A 21,884-nucleotide genomic window follows, 5' to 3' on the forward strand; every position below is an offset into this window, starting at 1 on the left:
CGCATGAGGAGCTGGAGCTGTTAGAGGGAGCTCATCCGCCTCTCCCCGGATTTGAACCTGTGACCTGTCGGTCTTCAGTCCTGCCGGCACAAGGACTGAAGTCCTGCCGGTACAAGGACTGACCCACTGCGCCACTGGGGGCTCCACCCTTGTGCTGGTAGGACTGCTGACCAAAAGGTCGGTGATTCGAATCTGGGGAGCAGGGTGAGCTCCCATCTGTCAGCTTCAGCTTCTCATGCAGGGACTGAGAGAAGCACCCCACAGGATGGTAAAACATCTGAGCAGTTTCTCAAGTCGCCCCTGACATGGAAAAACACACACACACACATACATCCCTTCTCAAGCCACAGGTCTCGGGATTTAAAATTATATCCAACTTTCCTAGCAATTTATAATGAAAAGCAACTGCTGGGGATTGGATTACAAACAGGCCCGTGTTTGCTTAAGGAATGGTTGCGCTCGAGGCACAGCTTGTCATGCTGGCTTCTTTGTCTGCTCCCTGGATACAGCGCATTTGATAAAATCACCTCTATCTCGTTTTTCATAGAGGAGGGAATTCAATGCAGGAGGAGAAGCCCACGTGAAGAGACTCTCTGCGACAAAGGCAGGAGGCTTCCTAGAACTGTGGGCTTTCAAACAAGATGTCAGATTTTAACGCTGTAATAAAGACACGTGCAGGCGACAGAAGCAAATATCAGCTGTGTCCACTTATATATATAGTTCAGCCATATAGGGTATTCCTCCTAAGGAGGTCAGAACAATGGATTACCTTTAAAGGCTGCTACCAAGATTATATTTGATTTTATAGCTTGATTAAGAAATGATTAATTAGCTTTTGGTAATTTCAAATTAATGTTATTAATTTTTTTAAATATTATTATTATTTGAAACACCACAAGATGAGTCCACAGCAGACACTCTGCTGGCTGTTGAATTGGATCACACGTCGGACACTTCCCAAGTGTCTAGGACTATGTGTGTATCGGTGAATAATGCGTGCAGATCCCAGTAAGGTGGCCTTTTGCAGCTGGCAGATGGTAATTTTGTCAGCACCGATTGTGTTTAAGTGCAGACTAAGGTCTTGAGGCACTGCACCCAGTGTGCCGATCACCACTGGGACCACCTTGACTGGCTTGAGCCAGAGTCTTTGCAGTTCAATCTTTAAACCCTCGGATCGTGTCAGCCTTTCCAGTTGTTTCTCTTCAATCCCGCTACCACCTGGGATTATGACATCGACGATCCATATTTTGCTTTTTAACACGATTGTGAGGTCAGGAGTATTGTGCTCCAAAACTCTGTCATTATTATTATCATCATCATCATCATCATTAGAAACATAACTAGATTAGTACAAAGCAAACAAGATCACTATGCTGGTTGTTGTATTGGATGACACACTGGGTGCAGTGCCTAAAGACCTTGGTCTGCACTTAAACACAATCAGCGCTGACAAAATTACCATCTGTCAGCTGCAAAAGGACATCCTACTGGGATCTGCATGCATTATTCGCTGATACATCACATAGTCCCAGACACTTGGGATCCATTATATTATTATTAATATGAATATTATTATTAATATTAATAACTGGTTCCTCCTATGAACCAGTTAGGACGTTAAGATCGTCTGGGGAGGCCCTGCTCTCGGTCCCGCCGGCTTCACAAGCACGCCTGGCGGGGACGAGAGACAGGGCCTTCTCAGTGGTGGCCCCTCGGCTGTGGAGCGCCCTCCCTACAGACATCAGATCGGCCCCCTCTTTATTGGCATTCCGGTGGAGTGTGAAGACCTGGCTTTTCGAACAGGCTTTCAACTAAGCAGTGCAATTGATTGATTATTGGAATGGAATAATGGACAATGAGTTCGGATGCTGATTCTATTGATGAGACGTGATGGGTTGTTATAGTGCAGTACTGTTGTATTGATATTTTGGTGTTAATTAATTGATACTACTGTTTCAATTGATTAATGATTTTGTATTGTGTTGTTGAAACTGGTTGTTAACCGCTCAGAGTCACCTGAGGGCTGAGAAGAGCGGTATACAAATGAAGAAAATAAATAAATAAATATTATTATCATCATCATCATCATCATCATCATTATTATTTCTACCCCTACTTTATCTCTCTTTTTAAAAAGACCCAAGGCAGCTAACAATAACTACAGTGCAATATATATAACCTCAATCGACTTGTGGCTCTAAGAGGGAACAACAGATGAAAGCTCATTACATGACAACCCTTTATATTTTGCAGGTCATACATAAGTTAGTTATACAGGGTTAGTCAAAATGCATAGGCCAATAAGCCATTCAATTGAATGGCTTATTGGCCTATGCATTTTGACTAACCCTGTATATGCTTCTCCCCCCCCCCCCCCCCCAAAAAAAAGGATTAATTTTATATACAGTCAGGCCTTTGATATACAGGGGCACAAAACACCCATTAAAGTGAAAAAGAAATGCAAATAAATATTGCTATTTTTTTACCCTGAGAGACCACCTCTCAAGGAATCTCTAGGTCAGTGGTTCTCAACTTTCCTAATGCTGCGACCCCTTAATGCAGTTCCTCATGTTGTGGTGACCCCCAACCATAACATTATTTTTGTTACGACTTCATAACTGTAATTTTGCTAATGTGATGAATCATAATGTAAATATCTGATATGTAGGATGTATTTTCATTCACTGGACCAAATTTGGCACAAATACCCAATACACCCAAATTTGAATACTGGTGGGATGGGGGGTGGGGTGTGATTTTGTCATTTGGGAGTTGTAGTTGCTGGGATTTATGGTTCATTTAAATTAAAGGAGCATTCTGAACTCTACCAATGATGCATTTGAACCAGACCTGGTACACATAACTCTCACAACCAACAGAAAATACTGTTTGGTGGAAATTGACCTTGAGTTTGGGAGCTGTAGCTCACCTACATCCAGAGAGCACTGTTGTGCTCCAGAACTCACTCTGTCTGAATCCATAAGTCCCAGAGGAGTTTGACATGTTCATTCTCTATAACGCTTTCCGGCTTGTGATCCCACCAGTTCTTCGTTGCAGGCAGATGGGATTGTGGAACGAGTTCCAATGAATCATCTGAGCAACGGTATTGTGCCTCTGCTTGGAGTCTGTCTGCACAATCTTCTTGCAGCAGCTGAGGATGGGATCTATTGTTTCATCTGTTTCCTTGCAGAGTCTACACTTGGGATCTGTCATCAACTTTTCTGATCCCAAGTGTAGACTCTGCAAGGAAACAGATGAAACAATAGATCCCATCCTCAGCTGATGCAAGAAGATTGTGCAGACAGACTACAAGCAGAGGCACAATACCTTGCAGTCTACACTTGGGATCTGTCATCAACTTTTCTCCACCTGACATCCGCCAGGAAGTAGCAGCCAATAGTGAAAGGACCAAGGCAGAGACAACTCCAGCTCATCCCGTTTGGGTATCAGCTAGCATGTCAATGACTTAAATCTAGACATAGTTTTCTAAGATCTACATAGACACTCGCTGGAACACCTCAGCAAGCGAGAGTCCAAAAGTGGCAGGCTCAAACCCAGAACTTCAACCAATGGCTGATACCAAATGAGAGACTCCCCCCTGGGCACACAGAAGACTGGGTGACTTGGAAGGCGCTGAACAGACTGCGCTCTGGCACCATGAGATGCAGAGGCAACCTTCAGAAATGGGACCACAAAGTGGAATCCTCGACATGCGAGTGTGGAGAGGAGCAAACCACTGACCACCTGCTGCAATGCAACCTGAGCCCTGCCACATGCACCATGGAGGACCTTCTTGCAGCAACGCCAGAAGCACTCCAAGTGGCCAGATACTGGTCAAAGGACATTTAACTACCAAACTCACAAGTTTTGTTTGCTTTGTTCTGTTAGAAATGTAATATGATGAACTGGTGACTCTGACACGACAAATAAAATAAATAAATAAATAAATCAACTTTTCTATTCTGGCTTGGATGGCATTGGTTCAAATGGCTTGTTGTTGGGCTGCCAAAATTATTATTATTATTATTATTATTATTAAATGTATTATAATAAGTTTGGCCTTGTTGATTATCAGTGAGCCTATCAGCTGTTAGGAATTGTGGGAGTTGAATTCCAAAACACCTAGAGGGCCCAAGTTTGCTCAGGCCTGCTATATATTGATCGGAGTGGACTTCAGCCTTTCTCACCTGATGTAGTGCTTGCGGTTCAGGCGGCAGAACATGATAAACCCATTCACACATTTCTTCTTCAGCTTCAGAGGGGAGGTTCCGCTGCGCTTCTCACAGGCTCCGGCCCGGTGCCTCTGCTTCTTCACCCCTTTCTTCTTCTTCTTCTTTTTGTGAGAGGATGCTTGCGATGGCTTCCTGACCCTCTTGCAAGGCACCCAGGCGCTGTCGCTGTTCTCATCGCTGGAGGTGACGGGGTATTCGGACGTGAAGTTGGCAGCCTCCAAAGAAGACAAGATGGGAATAGGCGCAGGCAACTCAGTACAGAAGTCAAGCATGCAAAACTGCCTCCTCAGAAACCCAAACGCGTTAGAAGTCTAGACTCATAGGCATGGCTAAACTTTGGCCCTTCAAGTGTCTTGGACTTTGGACTTTCCTAAAAATCTTATGACATTGAAAAAGGAAAATAAAATAGACCCAGCACAAGCTGGAAGAGGAAAACAACACCTCTTGCACAATCACCACACTTTCTTCCCACCTTTTGAAAGAAGTATTTCTGCCATGGGGTTGGCATCTCATTCATTCTTGAGGCAGGGCTGGGGCTGCTTTCCTCCATTTCGCTGCAGGAAAGGTAGCAGTGATCCAGCGTAAAGGCTGACTGCAAGAGGCAAAGGAAGAGATATGTTCTGGCAAAAGAGAAACATGGCAAAGGTATAATAATGAGAGAAGGGCGGAACAGATTTACCTTCCTCAGGAGGGTTCCCGAAAGGGTCAGAGGATAATGACTGGACTGAGGGGATAGATAGACATCTTCAAACAACACTGCAAGGAAATAGGGAGGACAGGGATCCATTAAAGAGAGGCATACAGTTCTTGAATTGCTAGGGGCAAGGGATCCTCTGGAAGCACACAGTTTTTGGTATCAGTAGAATGGCTTTTATTGTTGGTTCACTAATTACCATTCCTAGTTTTAGTTTCTCATTATGTTGTGCGCCAAACCTTTAGATCAGCTATGGGCAAACCAAGGCCAAGGTCTGGATGTAGCCACTTGGGCTCTTTTCTCAGGCCCTCCTCTTTCACCATCCTATCTTTCCTTCCTCCTCTCTTGCCTTCCTCCTTCCCTCTCTTTCTCCTTCCTTCCTTCTCCCCCTTTTGTCTTTCCTTCCTTCTTTCCTCACTCCTTCCCTCTCCCTCTTTCTCCTTCCTTCCCTTTTCTCTTTCCTTCCTTCTCTCTTTCCTCCCTTCCTTCCCTTCCTTCCTTCCACCCTTTCCCTCCTTCGTTCCCTCCCTCTTTCACCTTCTAGTCTTCCTTCCTTTTCACTCTTTCGTCCTTCCTTTCTTCAGTCTTTCCTCCCTCCTGCCCCCTCTCTCTCTTTCTCCTTCCTTCCTTCCTCTCCTTTTGTCTTTCCTTCCTTCTCCCTCCCTTCCCTCCCTCCATTCCCTTCCACCCTTCACCTCCTTCCTTCCCTCCCTCTTTCACCTTCTGTTCTTCCTTCCCTTTCACCCTTTCCTCCTTTTCTTCAGTCTTTCCTCCCTCCTGCCCCCCTCTCTTTCTCCTTCCTTCCCTTTTCTCTTTCCTTCCTTCTCCCTCACTTCCCTCCCTCCATTTCCTTCCACCCTTCCCCTCCTTTTTCCCTCCCTCTTTCACCTTCTATTCTTCCTTCCCTTTTACCCTTTCCTCCTTCTTTTCTTCAGTCTTTCCTCCCTCCTGCCCTCTCTCTCTTTCTCCTTCCTTCCTTCTCCCCCTTTTGTCTTTCCTTCCTTCTTTCCTTCCTCCTTCCCTCTCTCTTTCTCCTTCCTTCCCTTTTCTCTTTCCTTCCTTCTCTCTTTCCTCCCTCCTTTCCCTTCCTTCCTTCCACCCTTCCCCTCCTTCCTTCCTTCCTTCCTCTTATTCTTTCTTCCATTTCACCCTTTCCTCCTTCTTTTCTTAAGTCTTTCCTCCCTCCTGCCCTCTCTCTCTCTTTCTCCTTCCTTCCTTCCTTCCTTCCTTCACTTTTGTCTTTCCTTCCTTCTCCCATCCCTCCCTTCCCTCCCCCCATTCCCTTCCACCTTTTCTTCCTTCCCTTTTTCCTTCCTCCTATCTTCCTGGGGGATGTTTAGCTGGGAGAAGAGAAGCTAGAGAGGGAACATGAGAACCATGTTTCAAGATTTAAAAAGGTGTCCCTTTGTGGAGGAGGAGGAAGAGGAGGAAAAATTAAACAAAACGCAATCAAACAAAATATTATTATTTGCTATATTTATAGTGACACTCTCTCTCTCTCTCTCTCTCTCTCTATATATATATATATACATATACATAAAACATCTATTTTGATTTACAGAAACCAACCAAATATCACAAAATCATATTTATTTATTTACTTATTTACTTACCGCATTTGTATACCGCCTTTCTCACCCAGGGGCGACTCAAGGCAATTCACAGTTGGCAGATATTCGATGCCATAACAATGATCAAAATGCAGTTAAAACAATTATAAAAGCAATTCAATTCATATGGGCTGAATATATGGCTGGTGATGACAGCTGACCGAGCTCAAATAGTGTTCCTATTTAGTGTTCCTGCCATACATCAAGGGAACCACTGACCGCATAGGGAAGCTGATGAGGAAACACAACATACAAACAATCTACAAACCCACCAAGAAAATCCAACAAATGCTACGTTCAGCAAAGGACAAGAGGGATCCTCTCACCTCTGCAGGAGTCTACCGTATACCATGCAGCTGTGGACAAGTCTACAGAGGGACCACCAAACGCAGCAGCATTGCCCAGACACGCATCAAGGAACACGAAAGGCACTGCAGACTACTTCAACCAGAGAAGTCAGCCATAGCAGAGCACCTGATGAACCAGCCTGGACACAGCATATTATTTGAGAACACAGAAATGCTGGACCACACCAACAACCACCATGTCAGACTACACAGAGAAGCCATTGAAATCCACAAGCATGTGGACAATTTCAACAGAAAGGAAGAGACCATGAAAATGAAAAAAATCTGGCTACCAGTATTAAAAAACTCTAAAATTATAACAGCAAAACAACAGAGAGGAAACAACCAGGCACATCTTAACACCTCCCAGCAAGAGATTTTCCCAGGCTCAGGCAGACCTTCAAATGCTAATGAAGGTGATCAGCTAAACATTCACACCTAACTGCAGCAGGGAAGAGCTCCTTGCCCCACCCCAGCCATTCCACAGATATATAAACCCATTTTTCCTACTTCCAACAGACCTCACAACCTCTGAGGAAGCTTGCCATAGATGCAGGCGAAACGTCAGGAGAAATGCCTCTAGAACATGGCTCTATAGCCCGAAAAAACCCACAAGAACCTAGTGATTCCAGCCATGAAAGCCTTCGACAATACTTTAGAAAGACTATTTAAAACACAGTTTTACACTTGGACCACCAGCAAAGACCACCAGCATTGAAGCGATGCTTCTCTGCCATCAACTGCACTGGACTGGCCATGTTGTCCGAATGCCCAATCACTGTCTCCCAAAGCAGTTGCTCTGCTCCAAACTCAAGAACGGAAAATGGAATATTGGTGGGCAGGAAAAGAGGTTTAAAGATGGGCTCAAAGCCAACCTCAAAAACTATGGCATAGACTCTGAGAACTGGGAAGCCCTTGCTCTTGAGCACTTCAGCTGGAGGTCAGCTGTGACCAGCAGTGCTGTAGAATTTGAAGAGGCACGAATGGAGGGCGAAAGAGAGAAATGTGACAAGAGGAAGGTGCATCAAGCCAACCCCAACCAGGATCGCCTTCCACCTGAAAACCGATGCCCTCACTGCGGGAGAACATGCAGGTCAAGAATGGCGCTCCACAGTCACCTACAGACCCACCGCCAATATACTGCACTTGGAGGATAATCTTGCTCAGACAACAAAGGATCACCTAAGTAAGTAATGAGCAAAAGTGTCGCAAGTCAGAATAGATTCACCTTGCTCAAGACACCACCACACACCAAGGCTGTAGGTTTTGTAGTTTATTGAGAAAAAGCAAAATCAAAACAGAGAAATAAAGATGTAGGCAAAACAGAGTCTTAAATGCAAAAGCAAAGTTCCTAAGTTCCAAAGGCAAATAACATGAAGCACAGTCCTTTAGCATTGGTTAAACAAGAGTCCATGGTAGCAAGACAAGATCTCCAAAAATCAGGATCAAAATCAAAGTCCCAAAGAGCCAGAAGCTTTCCACAAAAGCCAAGGTATTTCCACAGAAGTTAATGTTGCAACCCAGAGCAGGAAACTGGACCCTCAGACACAATCCACAACACTTGACTTCAGGAAAAACAATCCTTTTTTATTGAAGAAAGATGAGTACAAAAATAGAGGAAATATGCAAAGTAAAAAGCCACAGTAGAAATCAGCAACAAGAAATGTCCATGAACAAGATCAAAAACCCACAGTAACACTGCTAAATCCTGCAACTTGTTAGCAATCCACTAACCGTACTTGAAGCAACTAGGAAGCCTCTTAGGAATAAGGCCACTGGAATCAGGAGACCTGCCAAGGATGATGCTTGAATCTGGAACTATGCCTGGTCTGCGTTGGCTTCCAGACGTGAGGTACTTAAGGCCAAGAAATCTATTACGTGACACGCCAGAAGGTTTTGTTTGCATTTGTTTCAATCTAGCTGACCTTCGTACACTTTGAGATTCCCCCCTGCTCTGCCAAATCTGCCCTCTCCTATCCTCATTAGAGAGACCAGGTGTCAGATTCTCCGGAGAACTGAGATTGGAAGGAAAAGGGAGTGAAAGTTCACCGCTTGGCTCTGAAACATTCTCATGGGAACTTTCGCTTTCCAAGCCTGCAGGAGTTTCACTACACAAACCGTCATCTTCTACATTGACCTCAGAATTTACATCTTCATTGGCATCAGGAAATACAATCAAAGAATCAGGTTCAGGTTCACGCACAGGCTGAACCCCAACAGTTAACAGGGTAAGAGCAACATTGGACTGACAAGAGAATGCCCTTCGACCAGATCATTAAATAAGTTTCCCCAACATGAAAGTATTACGTTGATCTCTAGCTTCACACTTGTTGGCAAGGCGTGCACTTCTCCAAACTCTTAATTGCAAATGGTCCTGTCTAATCAAATCTCCACTTTCTTCAAGGTCGGATACCTCGTTATCTTGGGCCTGGTCACCCTGGGAACCAAGAGGCCCTGAGCTCCCAGAAGGAGCCTCCATCTGGACCTGCGGAGTTTCACCATCTTTATCTAAAACCACATTCCTTTCTCTGGGAAACAGAAATGCCGTCTCTTCTTCAGAATCAACACTGTCTGCTTCGACTGCCTCATTAACCGGAACATGTTCAGACATCTGTAACCCATCATCCTCCTCATCCTGAGGAAACTCAGGCTCAGCAAGCTCAGGCTCAGACTGAACCACAACAAAAAGTGAGTCTCCACTAGTTTTTTAAAGGAGAGGGGGGAGGGGACCGTCTTTAAAAAACTATTTAAAACAGGTGTTTTACACTTGGATGCTCCTGTCACGGGGGAAGAGACATACATTAGGTATGAGAACATCAGACATAACCGATGATTGTACCTTTCTGCTCTTTTACCTGGGGAAAGTTCCTCCTGTCCGCCATGGAGGATGTGCCTGGGGAGCAGCCGAGCCGGAGAGGAGAAAAGTGAAGGGCTGAGCCCCAAATCGGAACAAGTGTTTGGTGCCCCGGTCCCAGGTGAATGCAACTGCAAGCTCCCTGATAAAAGAAGAGTGCCATTGATTGTGTTGCTTTGTATACAGATGAGGATATTGAATAGCACAAAGGTGCAATCCCAATCAACAACATATGTTGTCTGCTTCTCATCCATATTTAGGCTGCATGTATGCGTGTGTGACTGAGTTTATGAATTTCATAGGGTTTTCTTAGGCAAGGAATATTGGTTGTGCCTGACACTGAGCCTACAGCGCTAGGATTCCTGGACAGTCCTTCTGGGCTTGGGGAAGGATCAGGCCCAGAAAGAATTTCTTTTCCAGTCCTTTTTGAACTGCTATTCACACAGTCCTCAAACTGTCATCATTGGCTGGAGACTTACAGGAGTCATGGTCTTAAAAGCAGCTCTGGAAGTTCATACTTGCAGTATGTGGGGGAAAGGACCCAAATCAGATTTGGCATACACGTGTGCCTTCAAATCACCTGGCAACTTAAGAGTGACTCTGGGAATTTCACAGCATTTTCGTGGTTTTGCCAATCCCTTCCTCTGAAATATACCGTATATACTTGAGTATAAGCTGATTATTTCAGCCCTTCTTTTAGGCTGAAAAAGCCCCCCTCAGTTTATATTTATTTATTTATTTATTTATTTCAGAGTTTTATATACCAACCTTCTCACCTCTTTTGAGGGACTCAGACCGGTTTCCAACCATAAAAACACATACAATCGGTAAAAACATCATAGTTCATATTACAATAACACATTAAAACAACAAATATATCCAAAACTACAGTGGTCAGTCATCATACTAAAAAACAATTATACATCATCTTCCATCCATGTCTTAGGGTGTTGTCTCACTCATACACGAGTCAAAGTTATTTATTATTTTGCTCTGTTATCATTATTATTTTTATTACATTTATTGTTTACTCTATTTATTATCATTATTATTACATTTACATTATTTTACTCTAGTATTTTTATTTTCATTACATTTATTATTTTACTCTATTTATTATTATTATTTCATTTATTATTTTTCTCTATTTATTATTGTTATTATTGCATTAATTATTTTACTTTATTTATTATTATTACATTTATTATTTTACTCTATTATATTACATTTATTATTTTTCTATTAATTATTATTACATTTATTATTTTACTCTATTATTACTTTTATTATGTTACTCTATTTATTATTACTTTTATTATTTTACTCTATTGTTATTACATTCATTATTTTACTCTATTTATTATTATTTCATTTATTATTTTTCTCTATTTATTATTGTTATTATTACATTCATTATTTTACTCTATTTATTATTACATTTATTATTTTACTCTATTATATTACATTTATTATTTTTCTATTAATTATTATTACATTTATTATTTTACTCTATTATTACTTTTATTATGTTACTCTATTTATTATTACTTTTATTATTTTACTCTATTGTTATTACATTCATTATTTTACTCTATTTATTATTACATTTATTATTTTACTCTATTATATTACATTTATTATTTTTCTATTAATTATTATTACATTTATTATTTTACTCTATTATTACTTTTATTATGTTACTCTATTTATTATTACTTTTATTATTTTACTCTATTGTTATTACATTCATTATTTTACTCTATTTATTATTATTTCATTTATTATTTTTCTCTATTTATTATTGTTATTATTACATTCATTATTTTACTCTATTTATTATTACATTTATTATTTTACTCTATTATATTACATTTATTATTTTTCTATTTATTATTATTACATTTATTATTTTACTCTATTATTACTTTTATTATGTTACTCTATTTATTATTACTTTTATTATTTTACTCTATTGTTATTACATTCATTATTTTACTCTATTTATTATTACATTTATTATTTTACTCTATTATATTACATTTATTATTTTTCTATTAATTATTATTACATTTATTATTTTACTCTATTATTACTTTTATTATGTTACTCTATTTATTATTACTTTTATTATTTTACTCTATTGTTATTACATTCATTATTTTACTCTATTTATTATTATTTCATTTATTATTTTTCTCTATTTATTATTGTTATTATTACATTCATTATTTTACTCTATTTATTATTACATTTATTATTTTACTCTATTATATTACATTTATTATTTTTCTATTTATTATTATTACATTTATTATTTTACTCTATTATTACTTTTATTATGTTACTCTATTTATTATTGCCTTTATTATTTTACTCTATTGTTATTACATTTATTATTTTACTCTTATGTATGATTATTACATTCATTATTTTACTCTATTATTATTTTTACATTTATTATTTTTCTCTATTTATTATTATTATTACATTCATTATTTTACTCTATTTATTATTATTACCTTTATTGTTATGATTACATTTATTATTTTACTCTATTATTATTACATTTATTATTTTTCTCTATTTATTATTATTACTTTTATTATTTTACTCTATTATTACATTTATTATGTTACTCTATTTATTATTACCTTTATTATTTTACTCTATTGTTATTACATTTATTATTTTTCTCTGTTGTTATTGTTATTACATTTGTATTATTTTACTCTATTATGATGATTATTATTTTACATTTATTATTTTACTCTATTATTATGATTATTGAAAGGATACGTAAGCACATTTATTTATTTTATTTTATCTATTTTTATTTTGAAATTTACCCATAGCTGCTGCATTTCCCGCCCTCGGCTTATACTCGAGTCAGTACTTTTCCCCAGTTTTCTGCCTCGGCTTATATTCAGGTCGGCTTATAGGTGAGTATGTACGGTAGCCTACAGCTCTTCAATCCAACCAGAGCTAATCTGGTGGTTTACTGAAATACAAATCAGAAATTCAATTGAATTTTATTCTGCATAAACCCATTCAGGATTGCACATGCATTCCCAGTTTGTCCTGTGCACTCCTGTTCCTTCAGGTGTCGCGTATCAAGACTGCAGCGCCCTGCTTTCAAGCTATGCCATTCCTTGGGCTTTTGCACAAAGGTTCCTAGCACTCACCATGAGAGATCCACACTGGAGACTGGACTGAGAGCCAAGGGCTGGGGTTGAGTCCTTCTTCATCTTCCTCCTCGTAAGAGGAATTGTATTGCACCAACTCCTGACTGAAAACACAATCGAGGTGGTCAGTGAACTAGTCAAAGGATGGTACTGGTGTCTATCATAACAAGAACTATAGAGCTGATTAAGATTAGAAAGATGGGCCAAAACCAACAAAATGAAGTTCAACTGGGACAAATGCAAGATACTCCACTTAGGCAGAAAAAAATAAAATGCAAAGATACAGAATGGGGGACAATGCCTGGTTCAACAGCAGGACATGTGAAAAAGATCTTGGAGTCCTCGTGGGGAACAAGTTAAACATGAGCCAACAATGTGATGTGGCGGTAAAAAAAGCCAATGGGATTTTGGCCTGCATAAATAAGAGTCTAGTGCCTAGATCCAGGAAAGTCATGCTGCCTTGGTTGACCACACCTGGAATCACACCGTATCCAGTTCTGGGTATTGCAATTGAAGGGAGATGTTGACAAGCTGGAATATGTCCAGAGGACAACTCAAATGATCAAGGGTCTGGAGAACAAACCCTATGAGGAGCGGCTTAAAGAGCTGGGCATGTTTAGCCCATATTGTACTATGCTAATAATATAATATATTGTATGAAAATATATATTGTAAGCCACTCTGAGTCCCCTTTGGGGTGAGAAGGGCGGCATATAAATGCCGTAAATAAATAAATATATTTATATATAAATATATAAATAAAAGCCTGAAAAAGAGAAGGCTGAGAGGAGACATAATGAGGGCCGTGTATCAAGATATGAGAGGAAGTCATAGGGAGGATGGAACAGGCTTGTTTTCCGCTAACCTGGAGACTAGGACACGATGGAACAAGAGCTTCAAACTACAAGAAAGGAGATTCCACCTCAACATTAGGAAGAACATCTTCACTGTGAGAGCTGTTCAACAGTGGAACTCTCTGTTCCAGATTGTGGTGAAGGCTCCTTCTTTGGAGGCTTTTAAACAGAGGCTGGATGGCCATCTGTTGGGGGTGCTTTGAATGGGATTCTCCAGCTTCTTGGCAGAATGGGATTTTGGCCTGCATAAATAAAAGTCTAGTGCCTAGATCTAAGAAGATCATGCTACTCCTTTGTTCTATTCTGCCTTGGTCAGACCACACCTGGAATCACACCGTATCCAGTTCTGGGTACTGCAAATGAAGGGAGATGTTGACAAGCTGGAATATGTCCAGAGGACAACTCAAATGATCAAGGGTCTGGAGAACAAACCCTATGAGGAGTGGCTTAAAGAGCTGGGCATGTACTATGCTAATAATATAATATGTTGTTCATTCGTTCAGTCATCTCCGACTCTTCATGACCTCATGGACCAGCCCATGCCAGAGCTCCCTGTCGGCCGTCACCACCCGCAGCTCCTTCAATATAATATATTGTATGAAAATATATATTATAAGCCACTCTTGAGTCCCCTTTGGGGTGGGAAGAGCCGTAAATAAATAAGTAAAAAAGTAAATAAATAATAGCCTGAAAAAGAGAAGGTTGAGAGGAGACATGATGAGTGCCGTGTATCAAGATATGAGGGGAAGTCATAGGGAGGATGGAACGGGCTTGTTTTCCGCTAACCTGAAGACTAGGACACGATGGAACAAGAGCTTCAAACTGCAGGAAAGGAGATTCCACCTCAACATTAGGAAGAACTTCTTCACTGTGAGAGCTGTTCAGCAGTGGAACTCTCTGTCCCAGAGTGTGGTGGAGGCTCCTTCTTTGGAGACTTTTAAACAGAGGCTGGATGGCCATCTGTTGGGGGTGCTTTGAATGGGATTCTCCTGCTTCTTGGCAGAATGGGGTTGGACTGGATGGCCCACAAGGTCTCTTCCAACTCTAGGATTCTATGGTTCTACAAGGGCCATCCAGTCCAGCCAACTGCCAGACAGGGAGACACAATCTAAGCCCCCCCAACAGATGGCCATTGAGCTTTTGCTTAGAAGCTTCCAAAGAAGGTGCCTCCACTGGACTCTGAGGCAGTGAGTTCGACTGTCAAAGAGCTCTTCCTGCATTCGTCCTAATGTTCATGTGGGACCTCCTTTCCTGTCATTTGAACCAATGGATCCATTGAGTCCTCGTCTCCAAGACAGCAGAAAACAAACGTGCTCCTGCTTCCTTGTGACATCCCTTAAAATATTTAAACATGGCAGTCATGTCTCCGCTCCAACTTCTCTTAATGATTGTGATTGTGTTACTATGTCCCTTTGAATCGTTTCTGACTTGTTATGACCTAGTCCTAGCCTAAGACTCCAACCACTAATTTATTTATTTATTTACTTACAGTATTTATATTCCTTCCTTCTCACCCCGCAGGGGACTCAGGGCGGATTACAATGTACATATACATGGCAAACATTCAATGCCATAGACACACAACATATATAGACAGACACTCAGAGGCTATTTAACATTCCAACTTTTCATTAGGGTATTTTGGCCACCAGGGGAGCTGTTGCTTCACAGTCCATTTGTGACACTGATGAAGTACTTCCTCATTCTTTGCAGGCTTGCTGGAAATTTTTATGGCATCGTAAATTAGTTAAATTAGCCTCCCCGCATAGGCGGTACCCAAATTTCCTACTTGACAGATGCAACTATCTTTCAGGCTGCAAAGGTCGACAGCAAGCTACACAAATTGGTCGGATACTCACTCCAACCCAGGCGGGCTTCGAACTCATGACCTTTCAGTCAGTAGTGATCTTAATGCAGCTGACACTCAGCCAGATGTGCCACATATATACATATACACATGCACACATATACATATACACACAAATATGCATATAGACATGCACACACATATACACAATATGCATATACACATATAAACACATGCATACACAAATATATACACACATATGTACACCCACATATATATACGTAAACACACATAAATACACAAATATATACACACACATAAACACATATGTACACACACAAAACACATATACATAGACTGGGCCACAGCAACGTGTGACAGGGGATGGCTAGTAAATAAATAAATAAATGAGGGTGTATCAGATATTAAACTGAGACGATACTACACTTGATTTTAGCCAAAAGGTGACACTGGCTTTCTGAGATCCAGTTTTTCAGCTACCCAACCAAGGATAATGCTAATGCTTGTAGTCTCCAAGCCCTTTCGCCATTCAAATCTCACAAACAATATTAAAAAGACATTCCAGATTAAGAGATCTCTTAAAGCAGTGGTTCCTAGCCTTTTTTTGACCAGGGATCACTCTCCAACATTGGTACCAAAAGGGTTACAAATCAGTTTTTGGTCAACTTTAGATTCGGTTTGTTATTTGGGGTGCTGAATCAGAAAACTGCATTGGATAGACCACATCTGCTGTAGTTTCTGACACAGAACATATGCCATACAGTAGTCACCATCTGGTTGTACTGGTCCATTTAGTTTTCTTGGCAAGAATACTGGGGTGGCTTGCCATTGCCTTCCCCAGGGATCGCGCTTGGTCTGACCTCTCTGCCACAACCATCCCGTCTTGGGTGGCCCTTCACGGTTTCACTCGTGACATCATTGAAGTGCTCAAGCTCCAGCGCCACGACAAGGCAGCAATCCTTTGCTGGCAACGAAGATCCACATAGTTAAAGCAATGGTATTCCCCATAGTCACCTAAGGATGTGAGAGCTGGACCTTAGGGAAGGCTGAGCAAAGGAAGAGAGATGCTTTTGAGCTGTGGTGCTGGAGGAAAGAGATGAGAGTGCCTTGGACCGCCAGAAGATCTAACCAGTCCATACTTCAGGGCACCACAATTCAAGAGAGATATTGACAAGCTGGAATGTGTCCAGAGGAGGGCAACTAAAATGATCAAGGTCTGGAGAACAAGCCCTATGAGGAGCGGCTTAAGGAGCTGGGCATGTTTAGCCTGAAGAAGAGAAGGCTGAGAGGAGATATGATAGCCATGTATAAATATGTGAGAGGAAGCCACAGGGAGGAGGGAGCAAGCTTGTTTTCTGCTTCTTTGGAGACTAGGACGCGGAACAATGGCTTCAAACTACAAGAGAGGAGATTCCATCTGAACACGAGGAAGAACTTCCTGACTGTGAGAGCCGTTCAACAGTGGAACTCTCTGCCCCGGAGTGTGGTGGAGGCTCCTTCTTTGGAAGCTTTTAAACAGAGGCTGGATGGCCATCTGTCAGGGGTGATTTGAATGCAATATTCCTGCTTCTTGGCAGGGGGTTGGACTGGATGGCCCATGAGGTCTCTTCCAACACTTTGATTCTATTATTCTATGATTCTATGAAAGAAAGCCTGACTGCTCATTGGAGGGAAAGATATTAGAGACAAAGCTGAAGTACTTTGGCCACGTCATGAGGAAACAGGAGAGTTTAGAAAAGACAATTATGCTGAGAAAAATGGAAGGAAAAAGGAAGAGGAACCAACCAAGGGCAAGATGGATGGATGGCATCCTTGAAGTGACTGGCTTGACTCTGAAGGAGCTGGGGGTGGTGACAGCTGACAGGGAGCTCTAGCGTGGGCTGGTCCATGAGGCCACTAAGAGTCGGAAGCAACTGAATGAATGAACAACAACAACAGTCACCATCTGCTTGCCCACAGAAAACCATATTTAATAAGCCTCAGCACTATAAGAGGGCTTCGCAAGACCAGTCGCTCTTGTTGAACAGTGCAGTAACAGTGAGGTCGCAGACCATATTTCACTTCTTATGGACCACTGGTGGTCCACAGACCATAGGTTGGGAATCACTGTCTTAAAGCAAGAGCCCTGTGAAAATCCTTTGCCAAGATATGCCAGTTTTGCTACTCTCTTACCTTGTCAGTGAATGTCCAGGTTCCCCAGTGTATTGGTACTGCTCATCAAAGGCATACAGAAAAGCATTCTCTACCTCTTTGCTTTCCTGTTGTTTGCTATCCAAGTTTGGGTCTACCAATGAGAGTCAAAAAGAAAGAAGGAAAATTATTTCAGGACCTCATTTATGTCCTCAGAGCTGCAGAAAGCATGTTTTATTACAGCCAAGTAAAAGAAGAAAACAGCATAGAGAGAACTTTTCCTAGAGAGCCTTATATTTAGGGTCATCGTCTTTTGAAGTGGGCAGAACAAAAGACAACCTAGCAAAATGGCACTACCTAAAAGAATCCCACACTTTGTGTGACTGTGGAGTAGGACAGACAACTGTGCATCTGTATGCTTGTCCACTATGCCCTGCTTCATGTACGGAGGAAGAATTGTTGGAGGCTATAGACAGTGCCATTGCTGTTGCCCGTTTTTGGTCAAAAGATATTTAGCCACCTGCGATCCTTCTATTTTTATCGGTTTTGTACTAATTTATGCAATGCTTTTGATACGAAATAAAAATAAATAAAATCAACACAGCCCAGTAAATGGCACTGCATTTCTTTTTTCTTAATGGAAAGAGACGTTCCACTACTTTTCCTTCTCCCAATATATTAAATGATACACTCGAGCTAACATAAAGGAAGCAAACTTGCTGTATACACTCAGGTATAAGTCTAGTTTTTCAACCCTTGTTTTAGGCTGAAAAAGTCTTACTCGGCTTATACTCGAGTCAAGGTTATTTATTATTTTACTCTGTTGTTGTTGTTGCTATTAATCTTAAATTACAGTTTTATGTAAATATTCAAAAACATTTAACCTACTGATGCATCAATTAATGTAATTTTATTAGTATCTATTTTCATTTTGAAATTTACCCATAGCTACTGCATTTCTCACCCTCGGCTTATACTCGAGTCAATCCATTTTCCCAGTTTTTTTGTGGAAAAACAAAGTGGCTCGGCTTATATTTGGTTCGCCTTCTACTCGACTATATACGGATAACTTTGAGCTCACGTTCTCCTGTTGTTTTGTTTTTCAGAGAGGTTTACAAAAATGTACCTTGGAAGGATTGAAGATGGCACAGTTTTAATAATGTTCCGAAAGGTATTACCTAAAGGCAGGTGAGAGTTGGATACTACAGCTTGGACTCCAGGAAAGAAAGAAGATGGCTTCTGAGAGGGCAGTTTCCCCTCCCGGTTTACATCAACGTGGGAAGGGATGTTGTCAGTCTCCAGAGTAAGGCACTTGCATGCTCTCTTGTTGCCCCCTTGCCGTTCTGCAAAACCAAACAGTATGCAGCAGGTTTCAGCAGGAACCTTAAAGGCCAAAACATTCTCCATCATGCCAAAAACATCCTACAAGAAGCACTGCCTGAATATCAAGCTAGAAACAATATCATATGAAAGCTGACAACCTGGGGATCACAACCAGACACAGTGAAGACATCTGCCCTTGCACTATGCTCCTCTGCTGCTGAGTATGCATGCCCAGTGTGGAACACATCTCACCACGCTAAAACAGTGGATGTGGCTCTTAATGAGACATGCCGCATTATCACGGGGTGTCTGTGCCCTACACCACTGGAGAAACTAGACTGTCTAGCTGGTATTGCACCACCAGACATCCGCCGGGAAGTAGCAGCCAATAGTGAAAGGACCAAGGCAGTGACATCTCCAGCCCACCCCCTGTTTGGGTATCAGCCAGCACGTCAACGACTTAAATCAAGACATAGTTTTCTAAGATCTACAGAGACACTCGCTGGAACACCTCAGCAAGCGAGAGTCCAAAAGTGGCAGGCTCAAACCCAGAACCTCAATCAATGGCTGATACCAAATGAGAGACTCCCCCCTGGGCACACAGAAACCTGGGCGACTTGGAAGGCGCTGAACAGACTACGCTCTGGCACCACGAGATGCAGAGCCAACCGTAAGAAATGGGGCTACGAAGTGGAATCCTCGACATGCGAGTGTGGAGAAGAGCAAACCACTGACCACCTGCTGCAATGCAACCTGAGCCCTGCTACATGCACAATGGGGGACCTTCTTGAAGCAACACCAGAGGCACTCCAAGTGGCCAGATACTGGTCAAAGGACATTTAATCAACTACCAAGCTTGCAAACTTTGTGTTTTGTCTGTTTGTTTGCTTGCTTTGTTAGAAATGTAATACAAATGTCTGGTTGCTCCTGACACGATAAATAAATATGCCAAAAACATGAAGAAAAAAACCCTCAACTGTGTTCATAGAAAAAATCAGCAACCTCAAGCTCAACACCAATGACATACTGATCAGCTTCAATGTGGTGTCTCTATTTACCAAGGTCCCGGTAGCAGACACCATCACACCAATCAACCAGAATTTCCCAGAAGACCTCACAGCCCTGTTTCACGATTGCCTCACCACAAGCTACTTCCAGTGGGACAATGAATTGTATGAACAGAAAAATGGAGTAGCCACGGGAAGCACTCTCATGCAAATTTCTACATGGAACACTCTGAGGAACAAGCCCCAAAAGCCCACTTATATGGTCCAGATTTGTGGATGACACCATCATCATTTGGAGCTATGGAGAAGAAGAACTAAACAAGTTCCTGGAGCACCTCAACAGCATCCACCCAAACATCCAGTTTACCACGGAAAAATAAAATGAAAGAAAAATGCAATTTCTAGATGTCCTAGTCATCCATAAATTAAATCAACAATTGGGCCACACAGTTTAACCTACACACACAGATAGATACCTAGGTAAAGGTAAAGGTTTTCCCCTAACATTAAGTCCAGTTGTGTCCGACTCTGGGGTGTGGTGCTCATTTCCATTTCTAAGCCGAAGAGCCAGCATTGTCCATAGACACCTCCAAGATCATGTGGCCAGCATGACTGCATAGAGCGCTGTTACCTTCCCGCCAGAGCGGCACCTATTGATCTACTCACATTTTCATGTTTTCGGACTGCAAGGTTGGCAGAAGCTGGGGTTGAAAGCGGAAGGTCACGCCGCTCCCCAGAATCGAACCTGCAACCTTTTGGTCAACAAGCTCAGCAGCTCAGCGTTTTAACCCACTGTGCCACCGGGGACTCCCAATAGATAGATACCTACTGTACATAAAATCTCCAACCATCACCCAAGGCAAAAAAAGAAGCATAATTAAAGCCCTGGCAGAGCGTGCAAAAAGAATCTACGAAGTCCACCTCCTCCAAGATGAACTGAACCACCTCAACTGGGCTCTGCAGGCCAATGGAGACTCCACCTCAGACATCAGAAGAGCTGCAAGACAACCAAGAAGAAGCCACAAGAGTCAAGACAAAGATCCACCCGGAGGAAAAGTGTTCTTGCCAAACATCAAGAGAACCACTGGCTGCATAGGGAAGCTGATGAGGAAACACAATATACAAGCTATCGTTTGTTGTTGTAGGTTTTTTCGGGCTATATGGCCATGTTCTAGAGGCATTCTCTCCTGACGTTTCGCCTGCATCTATGGCAAGCATCCTCAGAGGTAGTGAGGTCTACAGACCCACCAAGAAAATCCAACAACTGCTACGTTCAGCAAAGGACAAGAGGGATCCTCTCCCCTCTACAGGAGTCGATCGTATACCATGCAGCTATGGACAAGTCTACATAGGAACCTCCAAACGCAGCAACATTGCCCAGACACAAATCAAGGAACATGAAAGGCAGTACAGACTAATCCAACCAGAGAAGTCAGCCATAGCAGAGCACCCAATGAACCAACCTGGACACAGCAGATCATTTGAGAAATGCTGGACCACCATGTCAGACTACACAGAGAAACCATTGAAATACCCAGGCATGTGAACAATTTTAACAGAAAGGAGGAACCATGAAAATGAACACAATCTGGCTACCAGTATTTAAAAAAACTCTAAAATCATGACAGTAATTAAAGAACAACACTCGGTAAACAGGGAAATTCCAGACTGGAAGCAATCAGGGCAAGCTAACACCTCCCAACAAAGAATTCCCCCAGGCGGGAAGCAGCCAGGCTTTGAAGCTGCAAGGCTTTTCAATGTTAATTGCAACATTCACACTTGACTCAGAAAGACAAAAGTTATTTCTCCCACCCTGGAACTTC

At 41.6% G+C, this 21,884-nt stretch overlaps 1 protein-coding gene across 1 annotated transcript in view; it reads right to left on the bottom strand.

Moving 5' to 3' along the window:
* Positions 1 to 21,884, bottom strand: part of LOC132780551 (meiosis initiator protein) — a 40,048-nt gene that overhangs the window by 13,007 nt on the left and 5,157 nt on the right. The window contains exons 5-11 of the mRNA XM_067473486.1: positions 18,910 to 19,074; positions 17,774 to 17,885; positions 12,920 to 13,023; positions 9,739 to 9,879; positions 4,912 to 4,988; positions 4,705 to 4,824; positions 4,188 to 4,447 (exon numbers count right to left, since the gene is read on the bottom strand). Coding sequence (XP_067329587.1) covers positions 4,188 to 4,447; positions 4,705 to 4,824; positions 4,912 to 4,988; positions 9,739 to 9,879; positions 12,920 to 13,023; positions 17,774 to 17,885; positions 18,910 to 19,074 — 979 coding nt within the window. The remainder of the gene's footprint in view (positions 1 to 4,187; positions 4,448 to 4,704; positions 4,825 to 4,911; positions 4,989 to 9,738; positions 9,880 to 12,919; positions 13,024 to 17,773; positions 17,886 to 18,909; positions 19,075 to 21,884) is intronic.

This window comes from Anolis sagrei, chromosome X, assembly GCF_037176765.1.
Source record: "Anolis sagrei isolate rAnoSag1 chromosome X, rAnoSag1.mat, whole genome shotgun sequence".
In the NCBI taxonomy this organism is placed as follows: domain Eukaryota; kingdom Metazoa; phylum Chordata; class Lepidosauria; order Squamata; family Dactyloidae; genus Anolis; species Anolis sagrei.